Source organism: Panicum hallii, chromosome 3 (genome assembly GCF_002211085.1).
Source record: "Panicum hallii strain FIL2 chromosome 3, PHallii_v3.1, whole genome shotgun sequence".
NCBI classification, from domain to species: domain Eukaryota; kingdom Viridiplantae; phylum Streptophyta; class Magnoliopsida; order Poales; family Poaceae; genus Panicum; species Panicum hallii.
The window spans coordinates 5,361,676-5,379,251 of record NC_038044.1 but is presented as its reverse complement, the minus strand read 5'-3'; the positions used below and the strand labels follow the sequence as shown (position 1 = coordinate 5,379,251).

General features: G+C 46.5%; 1 protein-coding gene and 1 pseudogene across 2 annotated transcripts; one reads left to right on the top strand and one right to left on the bottom strand.

The window, feature by feature from the left end:
• Positions 1 to 6,283: 6,283 nt before the first annotated feature.
• LOC112887187 (protein GRAVITROPIC IN THE LIGHT 1-like) lies at positions 6,284 to 8,431 on the bottom strand. Of its 2 annotated transcripts, none has more exons than XM_025953302.1 (2): positions 6,785 to 8,431; positions 6,284 to 6,733 (listed from the first exon to the last, which is right to left on the bottom strand). In XM_025953302.1, exon 1 carries the CDS (start codon positions 8,305 to 8,307, stop codon positions 6,832 to 6,834), a length of 1,476 nt encoding a protein of 491 aa, XP_025809087.1. In that variant the 5' UTR covers positions 8,308 to 8,431; the 3' UTR covers positions 6,284 to 6,733; positions 6,785 to 6,831. The 2 variants fall into 2 exon arrangements, with proteins under 2 accessions (XP_025809087.1, XP_025809086.1); XM_025953301.1 differs by having other exon boundaries at positions 6,284 to 6,736; positions 6,788 to 8,431.
• Positions 8,432 to 13,204: 4,773 nt separating this feature from the next.
• On the top strand, positions 13,205 to 14,698 carry LOC112884565 (annotated as a pseudogene).
• The last annotated feature ends 2,878 nt before the right edge of the window (positions 14,699 to 17,576 follow it).

Sequence of the window (17,576 nt, the reverse complement as noted above, 5' to 3'; positions counted from 1 at the left end):
TTCCTCCACGATGGTGGGTGCCTTAGTTTAGTGTCTTTCTTGCTATTTTCTCTGTATCATTGCATCGTTTTTTTCCCATGTACTTATTTAGCTCACCCTCAACATCACCAGGCCGGTTCATCATCTTCCTGAATAATCCGTGCTTCCCTGTTATTGCCCATATAGATATAGCCTACTCAACGAACATGTATGAACGGAGCTTATGGAAGAATGTTCCTCCTCCTGATTCCTGATTCTTGCAATCACAGCTTTACTATTTGTACCGAATAAATATTTGCATTAAACTTTTAAGTGATACCACAGATCTTCAGTTTTTTTCCTTTGTTTATCAATAACCTCAGTTAGTATTCCCAAATAAAACGCGTTCTAAATATGAATAAGCCCAAAAGGTAGAGGCAGCACGAGTATCACATTCACACGCGGGCACGCGGCATTGGTTAGTAGGGCGCACGAAGCTTCCACGCGGCGCCTTGTGGTATCCCGAGCCAGCAGCAACGCGTACTCTCACAAAAATCTTTGGCCCAAAACTAAAGGCGCGAATAATTATTAAGTACAGGGTAGTGCTCAAAATAGTACGCTTTGCTAGGCAATTTTGTAGCGAAAATGTAACGGTGATTTGTGCTCCACTTGTTTTGACTAACCCACAAAACTAAAAACTTGTCAGCGCCACGCAGCACACTGGCCACCGGCCCCCACTCTCGCTCTCTCCTGTCCTCTTCTATAAATGCATGCCCTGGTTGCTCACATTCTCATCGCATCAAGCTCATAGCTTCTCGATCGATCACCTCTCCTCACAAGCAACCAATTAATACAACTCTTTCTCTTGCGGTTTCTGCCGTTTACGCTTAGCTCGCTTTAGCTTGCAACCTTAGCTTGCCCATGGCTGCCTCACACGCTGCCATTGCGATCGTCACCAGCTTGCTTCTGTTGGGATCGTCGCAGTCGTCTCTCGTGCACGCGAGGATGATGCCAAGGGATCATTCGTATGTGCAGCATGCCATGGAGAGCTCTTCTTCTTCACCGTCGGTCTCTCAAGATTTGCTGCCAGTGTTCACGGCGCCGCCGACGCCGCCGCTGGTACTGACCGACAAGCCGGAGATCGCCACCGCCAAGCGTAGGCAGATCATCCAGGTCGTCGCCGACGGGTCGGTGCCGAGCCCCGGCGTCGGCCACCACAATTAGCTCGCCTTCTTCTACACATATAGAGAGTGATTGATTTACAGACAGCTGTATATGATGATATATATAGACGCCTTAAACATAAGCTAACGACATGCAAGCTAGCTTGCATTGCTAGCTAGCTATACATATACATGTATATGAATAAAACAAATAGGAGATCGACGCAATTATTTCCTATGCTGTACGTACTTGATTATGAGAAGAATAAATGAGTATATACCCTGAGTTTTGTGTAATTGGCAGGTAAATTGGTTTCGGTTTATACATGTGCTTTCGTCCTATATTCAAGGGATCGTTTAGCATAATCATCTCAATTATACAAAAAAAAAACCTTGAAATGGGCCGGGTTTGATTTTGAAGTGGTTGAAATACTTCACCATTTCGTTTTCCTAGAGGGTCCCCTGTTGTGGGAATGAGTGTGAAGTAACCACCTGAGTGATTGTATTGCTGCGTTGAAAAAACCATGTGGCGCCAAAGAAACATCCCCTAATTTAGAACATGCATGGATCAACTTGCTCGCCTTCTCAAATTACGTCTTGTTGCTTGCTTGGATCTTAGTTAATTACTTGGTCGTGCTCACTGCTGATCAGGTCGATCGCGTGGTCGAGTTCATGACCTGGCATAACAACGTGATGACGTCCATGTGCCGATCATCCTGACCAAGAGACGAGCATCTTTGTTTTTCTTCGTTTTTTATTTGGAGGACCAAAATAACCATCTTGTATGGCCGGCTACTTTTGGACACACAATAACTAACAACAACGAAAAGGTACTGGCTGTAAAATATGATTAACTCCACGCGTGCTACATTTAAAAGTATGCACGATTGTTTATGTTGGACGTTGATCTGCAACAAATATCGTTGCGTGAATCTTGGCTTCGTCGGGTATCACATTTTCTAAAATACTATCCTATCAACCTATGCTCCCGCAAGAGCAAATTAGAATTAATATAAAAATGAAGCTTATAGCTAATAATTATAGTTATCTGTCTCACGCCCTCTTTCATGCATTAAATATTCTAACACATACTCTAAACTTCATATTTATCATTAACTAATTGCAATAGATTTTATTTTGCATCACATCTCTATACATAAATACATGGTGACATATATCGTGGGTAGTATCTTTATATAAATAATATATTAATAGTGATAGAAATAGTAATTTAGAATTTTATATTGTTGTACTTTAATATTTAGTTATAATTATAAATTTAGATTCAAAACTAGGGGTTACTTTAACTTTTAATAATGATATAATTGGATAATTTATATGGAAATTTATGGGGTTCTTTGCATTATTTTTATAAGGCATAGGTGGGTAATTTACACGAAGATTAGGGGGTTACTTTAGATTTTTTTATATAATGGCAGAGGTGGGTAATTTAGATATATGTTTAGAGAGTTAGTTTAGTCTATTTTTATAATAATAGAGATGGGTAATTTACTAGGAAAGATATCAGATCCAACAACTATTATGATTAGAGGTTGGATTGACGGTGAATGTTTCTGATTTTTGCGAGAATTTCTAGTATTTTTCTATTTTTTAAGTTTCCACTTAGGATCCTAGGTGGTTTTACGTGGAGGCTTTAAAAGAAATCTCCAATTAGTAATAGTAAGATGGTGCTACTCAAAGAAGAGGAAAATCTACCAATGGGTGTGCATTCGATCGCATATGGTTCAATCCCATCTTATCATTTGTCAGAGTGCTAAAATTAAAGTGTTGTTATATATCCGTAACCTATCCATGCCGTATATAGTCTCTGAGATGGAAAAAAAAATATATGATACAAAATGTATATTTTATCTCTTTATTATTTTTTTGGTGTGGTTTTATCATTTAAAAATAGTTAATGTCCATGTGAAATGTCTGAGTGGGTAATCTTGTCTGCTGTCCGTTCACGGCTATTCCATGTGTGTAGCGTCGTTCCGTGTTGTTTGGTAATCTTCTTGGATGAAGTGAACATATCGGATTGTTGAGCCTATAGTATCACAAGTTGTTCTACATCTGGGCTATCTATCAACGTGACAAATGACGCTCCTAGACTATTAACTATGCAGATTCATAGCCAAGAAAATCAGTTAGTTAAACATATATAGTCTCGGTTATATTGCATATGAAAACATTTTCCATACATTCGATCAAAACATATTTTACAAACTAAAATTGCGTCACAGAATTTAATTACCTATCGCTAAATGTCATGATCAAAGAACAGGACAAATTGTACGCACGGCTGCAAGTTCTTGTTCTGAAATAAGTGGCAAATTATGCATGATCAAAAGTGGTCTACAAAGTGCTACAAGAGTTAACTGATTCGGTGCACACACTTGCCAACAACGCACCAGGCCAACTGAGTCGCTGTCTCACAATCATAGTAACCAAACTCAGGCCGTCCAAATTGTCAACCGATTGCCAGGTTTCGGACTAACACGCACGCACACTCCTCCCTATTTCGGTGAAGTGCCTTCCATCCAGGCTTTTAGCCGACATCCCATACTGATCGCACATTTCACATTAGATCATCCACCCCTTTAACTAATTTTAGCATTAAGCAAGCATGCATGCGTCACTAATAATTCTATCTATTCTTTTGAATTTTTTCCAGTGGTTTTGTGGGATGCTGCTAACCGTCGGAGGTGGGCATTTTGTGCTCAACTAGTCGGCGTGCTTTCTAGCCGATGATTGAAAGCGTCATCTCGGAGAATAATTCGACCACGCTTGTACTGTGCAAAAAGTTTCAGGTTACATGTTCATGGACCGGAACCTGGCTGACACGTGTGTAGTGCAGTTTTTGAGCTACCATGCCAGGAACCACATAAACTAGCTCCACTAATATCTTTTGTTTTCAGATCAAACCCCACTAAACACTGGAGATCGATCAAAAGGAAACGAGATATATGTTATTGTACCAGTACGTTGATGTGCAATGCACTTGATCTTTTTTTTTCTCCGCCGTCTATTTCTTTCTGTTGTAAGGTCGGTTATGAGTTTATGACCTATGACGAGGGACCTTTCTGTTGTCTTCCAAAAAATGTAACCGGATCAACAGAAAAGAACCCGTAATCGTTTTAAATTGGAGTTTTGGTGAGCACATATATAGATAGCACAATAATCATCACCTACGTAATATGCATAATATGTAACTACTAGAATTTGTGGTCGAGAATCTACAACTCTGTGCTCTCTCTCTCTCTCTCTCTCTCTCTCTCTCTCTCTCTGGTCCCCCACCCTAGGGAGAAATGAGAACTTTGTTTTTTATTTTTTTAGAAAAAAATATAAGGCATGCCTATACTATATGCAGTATGATCGATGATGCATGTAATTTAAATTTTTTGAAACAAATAGATGCTCACATGGTCATTAGAATATATGTCCTTTAGACAGATATATTAAAACTATATATAATAGCATAAATAAATAACTCCTCGAGAGAACCGCAGGATCATTCTGTCACTGTGTCTTTCAACCTCTAACTGAAATGATATAAAACTAAACTAATTATTTACCCTGATTATATTCATATATATCTAACTAGTTTGCCGTGTGTGTGAGTTACAAGCGCGTGTAGAATAGATTTTTCTATATATACACACGCACACACTCGCGTGTAGCTACTCTCACCATCAGTATACCATCGTGCGTATGTTCACATACTCATTTATCATTTTAAGTATGTTTACATACTTATTCTAAGATACTTCTAAGGGATATATGCGAAAAATTTTAAAAACATCCCTATTTTTTAATATATATTATTATACCTTAGTACTGGTATATAAAATTGAGTATGTCCATATATTCGATGTATGGTCACCCAACATATATACCATCACAGATGGTCTAGTATGATCACATGCACTTTGTACATACCTTTTATTGGGTCAGATACGTCCTACATCATAAGATACACACATATATACATATATAATAGAAGTAACTACAAACACGTGCAGATTAAATTTTTCACATATATATATATATATAACCGACCATGCTAACAAAAGTTGGCCTAGAAATTCGGTCATCAAGTTTTGTAGTTCGTCCTTGAGTACCGCCCTTTATGAGTGGACAATCAGCTATATAGGGCATGACACAGCCAGTGCACTTTTAAGGAAACCGAATAATAGAGAGCCGCCATGGTTGACTGCAACAATTAGCTAGGTAGGAGCAAGCTGAAGTTAGCAAGGCTACTGCTTGAACTGAACTGAACTTGTTCCACTAATTAATGCGTACGTAAATCAGCATAGCTCGAAACATTTTGTACTTTTAGTACTGCATTGTTATAAATTATCGATCCCTGGTTTCTTTTATTGGGAATTTTTTTATATCGCGGAACATTACTTTGTAAATCATTTCATTGCATTATTGTTTTTAACTATACATTTTTTTAAAAAAAATATTATATCTCAATCATACAATGTGGTTAAGAAAGAGGTAATGGTGGAGACCAAAAATGAATAATTGTTGATGGTTTAACCATGTCTTTTTACATGAGTCGTGTACACAAAAGGTCTCCACTACTTTGAGTTTTAACTTTGGGCACCTGAACTGTCATAATCAGGCAGCCGGCCATAGCTTTGTGATTGGAAGGGTGCTGAGGTGGTGGATGTGACAACAAAATCGCGTCGCATCAAATTTGGCCACTGTCGAAAGCATCATAGTTGAGTTTGAGCGGTTACTATTTCTTCACTCATAGTTGGTCCATGAGTTCATGAGGCTGCTTAGGGTCTGACAGCACGCCCTCTCTCTGTTGTTAGTGTGGGCTATGCTGAGGAAGGCCGGCCCACGAACGAGGTGGTGGCCAGTCTCTCCTACCCCACTCCCACAGCCCTGCTCCGGCCCAAACCGGGCCCAGCACAGGAGTCTGGTTGCGAAGCGGGAAAGGGAAATTGGAAAAAAGCATAGCCGCGCAAGACATCGGAGGCGGCGGCTTCCTCCCCTGCTTCCCTGTTCCGTCCGTGCAAAAGCTTCTTCCCCTTGCTGATCCTACCTGTGTTGTGCCACCACGCATGTGCATACATAGAAAAAGGAAACAGATTGTCCTGCTGGTAATTTGTCAAGATAGGCCTGCTTCGCATCAGTCTGTATGGGCCTCGGCTATTGTATAAATGTGGTAAGTTTTGACGTGGGCGACAAAAAGGACCAGTTCATCCCCCCCTCGCGAAAAGAAGATAAAGCGAAAAGAAGGTAGATCTGGAGGGGAAAACCTCTCTTGATCGGCGCTGGCAGTAGCTGCCAAACCGTAGCGCATGTGGCCGCCCGCCCATGTGTTGCCGGATTTAGCTGTCTGTCTGATTCCGCTCCTGCATGGAGCTCATGTGCCGCGCCCTCTTTTCAGACTTTTGAATGTGATCTGGATCGCCCTCCCCTCATGCACCAACATGCGCAAAAGAAAGGAAAAGGTATCGGATCCTAGCGAAAAATGCAGACAGGACCAATGTGGGCAGAGACTTGTACTGGAATGCATGGGACATTGGTCGGTCGTAGCGGTAGGTAGATAAGTACATGCTTCGATTTCGATCCATACGTACATACATACGAAAGTGGGCGGGGCACCTGCATGCTGGGGCCAAGGCCGTTGCTGCCCGCCACCCGTGTGCAACCCAAGTGCAATGCGCTGCCGCCGCGGGCCATCGTCAGGTCACGGCCGCTGCTCGGAGCGGGAAAGGTACACCCGGCACTGGATCACCGTCCGCCCGACCTTGAACCCCGGCACCACGGTGAACCCGACCGGCGCCGTCCCGCCGCCGTCCGCGTCGCTGACGCTCTCCATGAACACCTCCGAGAACCGCTCCCCGGGGCGCGCCTGGAACACGGACGCGGCGCCGTCGAAGGACCAGAACAGGCAGTGCAGCAGCCACACGCGCCGCGCCATCTCCGCGAACTCCGCGAACCACGCCGTGCGCGGGAACGCGTCCCCACCTCTCACGGCGCCGCGCCCGCCGAAGAACGCCGCCTCCATCCGCTCGTGCACCACCGACAGGTACCGGTCCCGCAGGAACTCGCGGAGCGCGCCCCACCGCGCGCTGCCGCCGCCGCCCGCGGGGTCCAGGAACTCCGCCGCCGGCGCGGACTTGAGCGCCGCGAACTCGTCGAAGAAGCGGCGCCGGTCGAGGGAGCCCCGCGCGTGCAGGGAGCTCAGGCCCAGGTCCTTGCGGTGGAAGCCGGCGAGCATCTTCAGCGCGACGTAGGACTCGAGCGCGAACCGGGCGTCCCCCGCCGGGTCGCGCAGCCTGGCGCCCGGGTGCACGGCCGCGGCCGCCGCCGCGGTGTCCCACCCGGCCGCCCGCATCCCGTCGAGCACCGCCCTGGCGAAGCCGCGGACGGCCTTGACGGCGTGCCGCAGCGCGGTGAGGAAGTGGGTGGCGTTGAGGCCGGAGAGGTGGAGGTCGTCGAGCGCGGCGAGGGTGCGGCCCGGGTGGGCGCGCTCCTCCAGGGCGCGCGCGGCGCGGAGCTCGTCGGCCAGCGCGGCGCGGGCGCGGGCGGCCTCGGCGTCCCGCGCCCGGAGCTCGGCCTCCAGCTTCCGCGCCGTGATCTCGTAGGTCCGGAGCAGGTGGCGCTGCTCGTCGGCGTGCGCCGCGAGGGCGGCCGCGCTCCTGGCCGCGGCGGCCGGGTCCTTGGTGTACCGCCGCTTGAGGTCCGACAGCTTGGTGAGCTCCGCGACCAGGCCGGCGTCCGCCTCCTGGATCGCGTCGGCGTCGTAGGGATGCTGCGCCAGCTGCAGCTGCGCGTACGCCGCCTTCACCGCGGACGCCCCCGCGAAAAGGCTCGCCACGAACGCGTGCTTCGCGACGGCCTCCGGCCCCGGCGCCGGAGACGGCTGCGGCTGTGCCTGCGCCTGCGTTTGCACCTGCGGCGGCTGCGCCGCCCCCTTCTTCTCCGTGGCGTTCTTGAACAGGGCGTCGAGCGTGTAGGCGGCGGCCAGGTTGCCGGAGAGCTTGAGCTTGCTGAGCGAGTTGATGGAGCTGTCGAGCGAGTCGTCGAACTCGTCCCCGGCGACGGAGTACGCCACCCCCGCCCCCGCCGGGGTGCGCTTGCGGCGTAGGAGCCTGGCCAGCCTCCGCGTGATGCCCCCCGTCCTCTGCTGCGGCGGCGCGGCCGCTGCCATCGTCTCCATTGCTCTCTCTTCTTCCTCCCTGTCACAGAGTGAGCTCTCACTGCCGGAGCTGCGCTTCTTCTAGCTCTGCTCAGCGGCTGGAGGGGAATGGGTCGGAGTAGATTAATCGGCAGAATAATTAGAGGGGGTGGGAAGGAAGGATGCAGGGCATGGTACGGTAATATAATACGAGATTAATTAGTTGAATAATTAAGGATGCTGTCGCGAGCGGATTAATATAATCGAGCGTGTCTGCCTCTCGGGTACCGATTGGGGAGGCGGTTTCGGTTGTTTAATGGCGGGGGTTTTGCTTAGGAGGGGAGGCAGACCGCACACCACCGGCGGGCAGCATGATTATTCCCCTCCTGCTCATCTCGAGCTTTTACAGAACATTGGATGCGGATTCCTGATTTGATGCGTAGAAAGAAATGCTCCGGCCGGGGAATTTTTAAGGTTTCAAGTATGGTATTCTCTCAGTAAGTAGGAGTATAAAATATTGGTACCAACAAGAAAGCAAGTGGGAAATCAACGCTAGAACTCGCATGCTATTATACGCCCATGTTTTGCATTAGGAATCCAATGCGAAATGTTTCCTGTATGACTTGGAACAGTCCCGAAATTCCTGCAAAATAAAGCACCGTCAAATGCATGAACTACAGGTTTCATCTCTTAAAAAAGAGACGGTCTACGTTCCTAAAATTCCTTGTACATTTTCCCATGGAGCATCATAGCATGTAGACGCCATCAGCAATTCAACGTTTCATGCATCTCGGACTCGATCTGTCCTGCCCCCAACGTTCGAAAACCGGAAAGGAACCCTTTCTTTTCCAACAAAAAGTCAAGTGAGCAGTGAGCAGTACAGACAGTGCTGCCCCCACAACATCCAGCAGCTAAACGGCTGAATCAATCATGGGCGCGGGACACATTCATTCGAAATGATCAGGAATCAATGCGGGCCGGGCCCACACGTCGGCCGCTGGACTTACACTTGCTCATTATCATTATGCATGAAAACCAAACAAAGGGATTAGGGATCCAATCTGATTTGTCGCCTCCGAGGTAGGAGCAAGGCGGGAATTTTCGGCCATTGTAGGTTGGAGCCTTGGAGGCATGTCTAGCTAGCTATAGGTACGAGCATACCACCATGTCTAATTAGAGGCACATGATAATTACTGCTATAACAGTATGTGTAGGTAGACGAAAATGGCCAGTGTTGGTATTTGTCGTCGGTAAGTATTCACCTAAGCGTAGAAACAATCGGTCGCCCATAGTTTAACTGTTTATTTGGGCTAAACAACCAATCAAATATTGGAAGCTGTGGTGATAGAAGTAACCCGCGGGAGTTGGAACCGTGGTGAGCAATGATGATGCAAATTGCAAAGGCAAAACAAGGTGTGATGATTGATAGGCAAAATATTGCCATTCAAACATTGGTGTGGTGGTCTTTCTTTTAATTTCCAAGTCGAGATTTTTAGTATAGTCAAATCACCCGAAGAAAAAGTTCACGAGTAAAGCTATAGTACTCAGTACTCACCTATATCTCCTTTTCCATCACTATCAGTTGGAGAACCTACAAAAGAGAGAGAGAGAGAGAGTACTAACAAGGCGGTAAGATAAGCAAGACAGGGACTCTTTGGCTTTTGTTACAAGACCATCACCAAACAAAAGGGGAGAATGTACATTGACAGCAATGGTTAGCTTTGGAGCCTTGTTAGACGACGATCTGTATACGTGGTAGGTCTACCGGACACCCCATAGGAAAATGAGTGCAAAAGCTTGCTGTTTGCCCCCATTCCCGGGGAGTGTCTCGGTTTGTTTGATTGCCCCAATGCTGCTAGCTAGCTAGGACGTCTAAAGCTTGTTAAAGCAGGCCGACATCTCCAATGGTAGCTCGTATAGTTAAGTGATCACGAGCCCGGATTATTATGCATGCTCGCTCAATTGTGCACTCTGGTTATTTTAGGCTTTGCTCCCGTGCAAATATAATTAGAAGTAGACACACCCTGAACTCTGAAATCTGGCTTCGCCCCAGCTCAAATGAAGACAAGCCACTATGAAAGTTGATGCCTTCTTCCTGGGAGGGAGCGTTCCTGGGTCCGGGGTTTTCTGAATCTTTGAGCTCTGTCCGAACAGGATTTGAATAGACCACTGGAGGCTTTGGAGCTTTGGATCTCAAGCTTCACCATCACAACACCTCTTGGGCTCTTGGATCCTCTCGGAAACGACGGGCAAGATATGGGCGCACGAGGCACGCAGATAGAAAAATCGCCGAGCCGTACGTGCTGCCGCGAAAGATGCCCCCCTTGGACCCGTATGGCCGTATGACCCAGTGGCCAGTGCCACTGTTTATTCCTCAGAGCTGGGCCCACCTTTGGCGCATCTCTTTCTCTTCCTTTCGCGCGGCGCCTGGCCTCTCTCTGCATCTGCAGTGCATGCTGCTGCAGAAAACGCAGGGCAGGGACGATCAGAAATCACGTGCAATGGCAGCATCCTCCTCCCTGAATTTGTTCGCCCTTTTACCGCCTCGTCGTCATTCCTCGCCGCATGCTGTTCCTGGGCTCGTGTCGTGCATGCTGCAGTCATCATCGTGTTCACGGTGAAGGATCGGAACGGATCAGTACCACAGCCATGCCTCAGTTACATACAGTTCGTCGTCTGTTCACCCACAGTGCGGCGTCTCCGGCCACCGCCCATGCGCCTCATGTTCATACTGACTGATGACGAGGGGATCGCCGGCGACCTGACCGGACGACGGGCATCCATCACAGCCCCATAATAATGTCGCTCATTTTTCCTCTTTCCGCCACAGGTTCAGGCTATGTTTGGATCCAAGGGCAAATGGTAAAAGGGCAAATGGTAAAATTTTTGCTCCTGTCACATCAGATGTTTGGACGCTAATTAGAAGTATTAAATATAGTTTAATTAAAAAACTAATTACATAGATGAGGATTAAATGACGAGACGAATCTATTAAGCCTAATTAATCCATAATTAGCAAAATTACGGTAGCATTTGCCCTTTTGCACTTTGGGGTGTTTGGATCTAAAAGTGCAAAAAAAGTGTAAAAGTGCAAAATTTTTCCTCTTTCCGCCACAGGTTCAGTGAGCCCGTGCTGCAGGAACTATTGCCATGCATGGCTTTTCTTTTCTGAACAAACGACGCTCTACTTTACTCCCTTGTTGTTGCTAGAACAACAATCAAGACGGTGCAAGTCCTTCACAGTACGTTTCTGCTTGCGGACGGTAAACCAAACCCCACGAGCTATCTGACGGTTTAGGGTTGGTGCTGCTACTGCCTAGCCTGTACATTTCACCGTACCTTCTTCACCACCAGTACGTGCTCATCAGCTCATCATACACCTCCACGTACGGCTGCATTTGGCGCCATGGTTAGTGGGTACGGTTAGCAAAGAAGGGAGAAAAATGTAGAAGGTGATCGAGATCCAAACGACTCCATGATTTCGTCGCAACCGCCGCACGTACGTGTGTCCCGAACGCGCACCTCCCTTTTGCTGGCAGATCACGGCTCTTCGGGGGGTGCCTTTTGAGAATGGAGCATGAACTTGAGGGCATGCACATGTGTATACAGGCGCGTGGCAAGCATTTTGCATAGATCAATCATATCCGTGGTACAGATAAGTATATATATATATATGTATATGTAATCATAATCGATAAAGATTGTGTGTAATATATACAAGTAGTAGTAGTAGTAGTAGTATAGTCCACGTGAAAAGATAGAAAAGATAAAAAGCAGCCGGTGATGGTGAGTGGCCTCCTGATCTTCGTGGAGTAGATGTAAACTTGTTATCTGCTCTCTGTCATCTCCATATCAACGTACGTGCTCCATGGACAAGAGTTGTTGGGCACCTTGGGCTTGGGAGTGGCACCGCCAGCCTTTTGTTTTGCTTTCCTGTAATTGTACCTTTTGGAACATGACATTCACATGTTCTCGGTAATTGAAATACTTTCAATACAATATTCTTTGAATATTTTGCACCTTTCTGAATATGTTTCCCATAATATCTCGTTGTGATTTTAATTAATGCCATGAGTATACAAACAAAGGTATATTACTGTATTTTTTTTATAAATAATGGGGTATGTATTACAAAACAGTGGTTTGATTTTATTGTTGTTGATTCTTTTCCTACAACAACTATTCACGTGATGTATGCATTGAACATTTATTGCGCAAGCTTATTTTCCACTGCAAAATCTTATTTCTGGATATACATGACTGGAAAACCGCATATTCAAGTTATGAGATTGAAAATGCTAAAAGGAATCTTAATGATGAAAAATGCAATCTTGATCATTTCTTATCAACCAGGTTGCTTCTTGCAATAAACGCTTCGTTGTTCAGTGAAATTCCCTATAGAATAACTATTTGTTTATTTCGAACCGTAGGTAGTCTTACATGAATATCAATTCTATCTTATAAAAAAAATACATATCAGGAAAAGCAATACTAGTGTCAAGATCAGGATGCCTTTGTTACCACCCGTGGTCTGTGAAAAGCAATAATTTTGTTGGCATGATTTGGTCGACAAGGCCTGCATTGTATTAGTGTCATCAATGGAGGAAACACACCGCTGCAGGATCACAAAACATGAGTAGTCTCGTAACGGTTAAACCATGTCATGTGATGACTGGACGCTGGACAACGTCGAGCACATAATCCCTACTTTTCTTACAGTTTACTCTTCCTTTGTCTGCACCCTTAATTATCCACGACGATATTTTTACCCCAAAATCGTTAATATCCGGGATGAAATCGCCAACACCCAAACGGGCCAACCAGTATGGGATGTTTTTTAAGCCTAGTAAACTGGGCTCAATCAATCGAGCTGGCCCAAGTCGGCATGAGGAGCCCAGTTTCAATTATGATTGATGACAACGAACCTCCTCCAGCAAGTCCGTCTCTCTTCTCCCGTGCGGAACCGGGTACACGCTAGCGCCGGAGCCCGCCGCCATGGCCGGCAAGAAGTTCTCGTCGTGCTCGTGCCACCTCGCCGCCGCCCTCCGCCAGGAGCCGGACCCGGACGCCGCGCTCCGCCTCTTCCTCAACCCGCCGAACACCACGCCGTCCTCCCTATTTCCGCCGCTGCCTCCGCTGCTACGACCTCATCATCTCCAAGCTCGCCGCCGCGCGGCTCTTCCCCGCCATGGAGTCCATCCTCTCCCGCCTCCCACCCTCCGACGCCTCCTACGGCCCCGGGCCCCGCGAGAACCTCCTCTGCCGCGTCATCTCCGCATACGGCCGCGCCTGCCTCCCCGCCGCCGCGTGCCGCGCCTTCGTGCACCCGGCCTTCCCCGACCCCCGCACCGCGCATGCCCTCAACACCCTCCTCCACGCCCTGCTCGCCTGCCGCGCCCTCCTCAGCGACCTCCTCGCGGTCTGCCGCGACGCCAGGATCCCGCCCGACGCGTGCACCTACAACATCCTCATGCGCGCGGCGGCAGCGTCGGGCTCCCTCGAGCACACGCGCCGCCTGTTCGATGAAATGCTGCGCCTGGGCATCGCGCCGACTGTCGACACGTTTGGCACCATTGTCGCCGCGCTATGCGACGCCGGCCAACTGGAAGAGGCATTCGAGGTGAAGGATGCCATGGTCAGGCGGCACGACGTGTCTCCAAATGCCCATGTGTACGCCAGTCTCGTGAAGGGGCTATGCCAGAGAGGGGAGGTGGATGCCGCAGTGAGGCTCAAGGATGAGATGGCGAGCAAACCAGAACTCTTGCAAAATTCAGCCGTCTATGGGGCACTTGTACGAGCATTGTTCCGGGCAGGGCGCAAAGGTGAGGTAGATGGATTGCTGGAGGAGATGAAGGGGAGGGGGATTGTGCCCCATAGGGACAGGGTGGTGTACAATGCGATCATTGCGGGCTTTTGCGAGGACGAGAGGGATCCCAGTGCTGCATTTGCTGTGCTTGATGACATGCAGAAGTGTGGGTGCAAGCCGGTTGCGGTGACCTATAATACGTTGGTTGCGGGTCTGTGCAAGTCGGGGCGGTGGCAGGACGCGAATGAATTGGTTGAAGATATGCCGAGGCGGGGCTGCACTCCGGATGTGGTGACCTACAGAATGCTCTTTGATGGATTGTGTTCTGCTGGTGAGTTTCATGAGGCAAACCGGGTTCTGTCTGAGATGGTTTTCAAGGGTTTTGCACCGAGCAAGGATGGTGCGAGTAAGTTTGTTGAGGGGATTGAGAAGGAAGGAGATGCAGTATTGCTGGAGTCGATGTTGTGCCAACTAGCAAAGGTGAATGCTTTGGAGTCAAGTGGATGGGAGAAAGCTGTGAGTGGTGTTCTAAATGATCCTGTGGAGCTGAGTACTGAGAAGCAGCTAGCTTCTATAAGGGTCCGTTTGGCAGAGGTTTGGCTTCACTTAAAACAGCTTTGGCTCTAACTTTATTGCCAAAGCTGCTTTTACGGTGAAGTTAAAGCTAATCGAAACTGTTTGGATAAAAAATAAGCCAAAGCTGCTTTTACGGTGAAGCTAAAGCTAATTGAAACTGTTTGGCTTCTCTTATATTTTTGCAAATAAACACCTGTATTATCACATATTAACAACAAGATGTGGGGCAGAGCTGTATGCGTCCAGCTAGCGTTTGTCCAATCCACGACAGCAGCACATTATAAGTACGTCTCTGTGGCATTGCACAAGCAGGAAGCAAAGCACAGTCTGAGTAGTTATTTGTGCCATGCCAAGTATACTAGTAATCTGAGCCTAAACAAAAATAGTTACAAATAGTCTTAGTCCAAACAAGATCATACCATTAAAAGCAAAGACTACAAAGCAAACTTATGATGATCTAGCCAAATAAATTGCCCTCGCAAGGTCATCCCGAAATCTGTCCATGCTTCGAGTGCTAGAATGTGGAGTTGATGTATCCGATGCACTTTGAGAAGGTTGATATCTAGCATATCTATACGGTATAGTAGGCACATAATCAACATTCCTGTCATACTTGCAGAAATCTTTATCCGCTGTACTGTTCTCACGAATGAAATTGTGTAGACACATGGAAGCCGCTATAATCATCATTTGCTTCTCGAGTGGGTAAGACGGCGTCTTAAGAAGGATCCTCCACTTCATTTTCCACACACCAAAAGTCTGTTCAACTGCGTTGCGGATGCGAGCATGCAAATCATTAAAAAGCTCTTGCTCACCACTAGGTGCCGGTCCTCTTCTCCAATCGGGAACATGGTACCTCTGTCCTTTGTAAGGAGCCAAGTCTCCGGGGCGGTTTGGATATCCTGCATCGACAAGGTAGTATTTTCCTACAACAAATATATCAAAAAATTATTAGTACCATTATACGTTTGTTGCATACTTCACTCAGCATAAGCTACCATGACATCTTACCTAAAGGGGGATGAGGGAAATTTTCCCTATCTTGCTCCAAAGCATGAAAGAGCACATTAGTGTCATGCATAGACCTGGGCTGTCCAATTCATGCATATGTGAACCTCAAGTCAAAATCAACCACAGCCATAACATTTTGAGTTGCTTTGCCACTTCTACCAATGAATCGGATGAGATCTTTTGGAGGTGGTGTTACTGAAATATGAGTGCCATCCAATGCCCCAATACAATCTTTGAAATATGGCATTATCCTACTATCACTACTGATCCTAGTATGTGTAGTAGAGAAGTTCGGATCAAGTGGTTTTATGTACTGTTTAGCCATAGCCACTACACAATTCAATACCTCTTCAAATTTTCTACTCATAGTCTCATTTGAATGCCTGAATACATTTATCAATCCACTAAAAGACCATCCTTGACCAAGAATCGTTAAAAACAGAGCAAGTGATTCCGTTAAGCTCATATGAATAGAAGATTGAAGGCTATAGCTAGTTACCAGCAAATTATGCAACTTGTAAAATAATGTAGCATCCATTCTAAATATCTTATGACTACCTCCTATCCTTAAACACATCCATCATCCAACTATAGCCACTTTTACCAAATGTTTTAGGCTCATTCTTGTCAAAATATGTCATATAGTAATTGGCAGCAAGTAGAGCAGTAGAAAATAGATTATTTTGAGCAGCCCGTACCACTGTCAGATATTTCAAAATGTCATCATCATCCAAATAAGCATCATCATCTGAATCAGTAGAATCCATAAATCTGTGCATCATAAAAAGAACAACACATTATTAAAAGAATGAAAGAAAATCATACAAATAACACTTTATATTGTACAAATTAAAAGAACAACATATAAATGCACCATGAAAAGAACACATTACTTAGAAGAATGAAAGAAAATAATACAAATAACAACTTATCAATCGTAAATTTATTACAAGTTCAACATTGCGTCCAATATTGCAAATGGAAGAAAAGCATACAAGCTACTACTCAATGTTTAGCCATCCACTCATATTTCTTGGACAGCCACTCAAATCTCTCCTCTCGATTCTCTAATGTCATGAACATCTCCCTCTCGACTAGGCATGAGGATGGGGACGTTAGCCTCGAAGGTCAAGTGGTGGCCAAGAAGGATACTTTCCGGTATCTAGGATCAATGCTTCAGAAAGATGGAGACATTGATGAAGATGTTAGACATAGAATTTCAGCCGGGTGGTTGAAGTGGCGGCAGGTTTCGGGCGTCCTCTGTGACAAGAAGGTGCCACAGAGGCTAAAAGGTAAGTTCTATAGGACGGCGATTCACCCAGCGATGCTATACGGTGCTGAATGTTGGCCTACAAAAAGGCGACATGTCCAGCAACTGAGTGTAGCAGAGATGCGTATGCTGCGTTGGTTCTGCGGGCATACAAGAAGGGATAGAATCCGGAACGAAGAGATTCGAGATAGGGTCGGGGTGGCACCTATCGATGAGAAGTTGATTCAACATCGGTTGAGATGGTTTGGACATGTACAACGGAGGTCTCCCGAGGCGCCGGTGCGTAGTGGAGTTTTAAAGCGGGGCGATAATGTAAAGAGAGGTAGAGGTAGACCTAGACTAACTTGGGACGAGACAGTTAAGAGAGACCTTAAGGAGTGGAATATCGCTAAGGAATTAGCTATGGATAGGAGCGCTTGGAGATTAGCAATTAATGTACCTGAACCGTGACCTTTGTTACTTTTTGTTTAACCCCTAACTCTTCCTTTGGCTTGTGCACTTTTTGTGTTTCTTATTCTTGTTTTCTGTGGGTTTCATCTCTAGCCTACCCCAACTTGCTTGGGACAAAAGGCTAAGTTGTTGTTGTTGTTGTTGTAGTTGTTGCAATAAAATGCTCATTTGTCTCCGAAATAGCACCATAATCCTTGA